We start from the raw sequence: 445 nt of genomic DNA, 5'->3' as shown, positions 1-445 counted from the left end.
GCTTGGCAGCTGTAGGCACCCTCCTCAGTGCGCCGGGCACCGGGGAGGGCAAAGGAGGCGTCGAGCCCCTCTGCCAGCCACCGCCCGTTCTTGTACCACGTGTAGAGGGTAGAGGGTGCCCGGGTGGGCACCCACATCCCGGCAGGTCAATGTCACGTCGGTCCCCTCGGGCACCTCGGCGGAGGGTCGAATCACCACCCTGACGGCTGACAAGAGAGGAGCGGGGCTGGCACAAGGATGTCGCTCCTTTCTCGGCTCCCAAACCCCCATCCCCCATCCAGTGGGGTGTGATTGTGGGGTGGGCACCCACCCAAGGGGGCAGCAACACCCTCCTGCCCTCCCAGCAGCCCCACACTGCTCCAGACCCCCCCAATGCTTTGCCGCCCAACCCACTTGGGTCACAGACCTCGCTGCCAACCCCAACCTGCTCCAAGGGTCTCCACTT

General features: G+C 66.5%; 1 protein-coding gene across 1 annotated transcript in view; it reads right to left on the bottom strand.

Moving 5' to 3' along the window:
- The window catches only part of LOC104491636 (sialoadhesin-like), a gene marked incomplete at its 3' end in the record, with an annotated part of 28544 nt that overhangs the window by 2870 nt on the left and 25229 nt on the right, over positions 1-445 (bottom strand). Inside the window, 2 exon segments of the mRNA XM_010134086.1 lie at positions 3-122; positions 124-206. Of these exon segments, the coding sequence (XP_010132388.1) occupies positions 3-122; positions 124-206 (203 nt within the window).

This window comes from Buceros rhinoceros, unplaced genomic scaffold, assembly GCF_000710305.1.
Source record: "Buceros rhinoceros silvestris isolate BGI_N320 unplaced genomic scaffold, ASM71030v1 scaffold7364, whole genome shotgun sequence".
In the NCBI taxonomy this organism is placed as follows: domain Eukaryota; kingdom Metazoa; phylum Chordata; class Aves; order Bucerotiformes; family Bucerotidae; genus Buceros; species Buceros rhinoceros.
The sequence above is the reverse complement of the archived record's forward strand: the minus strand, read 5'-3'. Positions and strand labels throughout refer to the sequence as shown.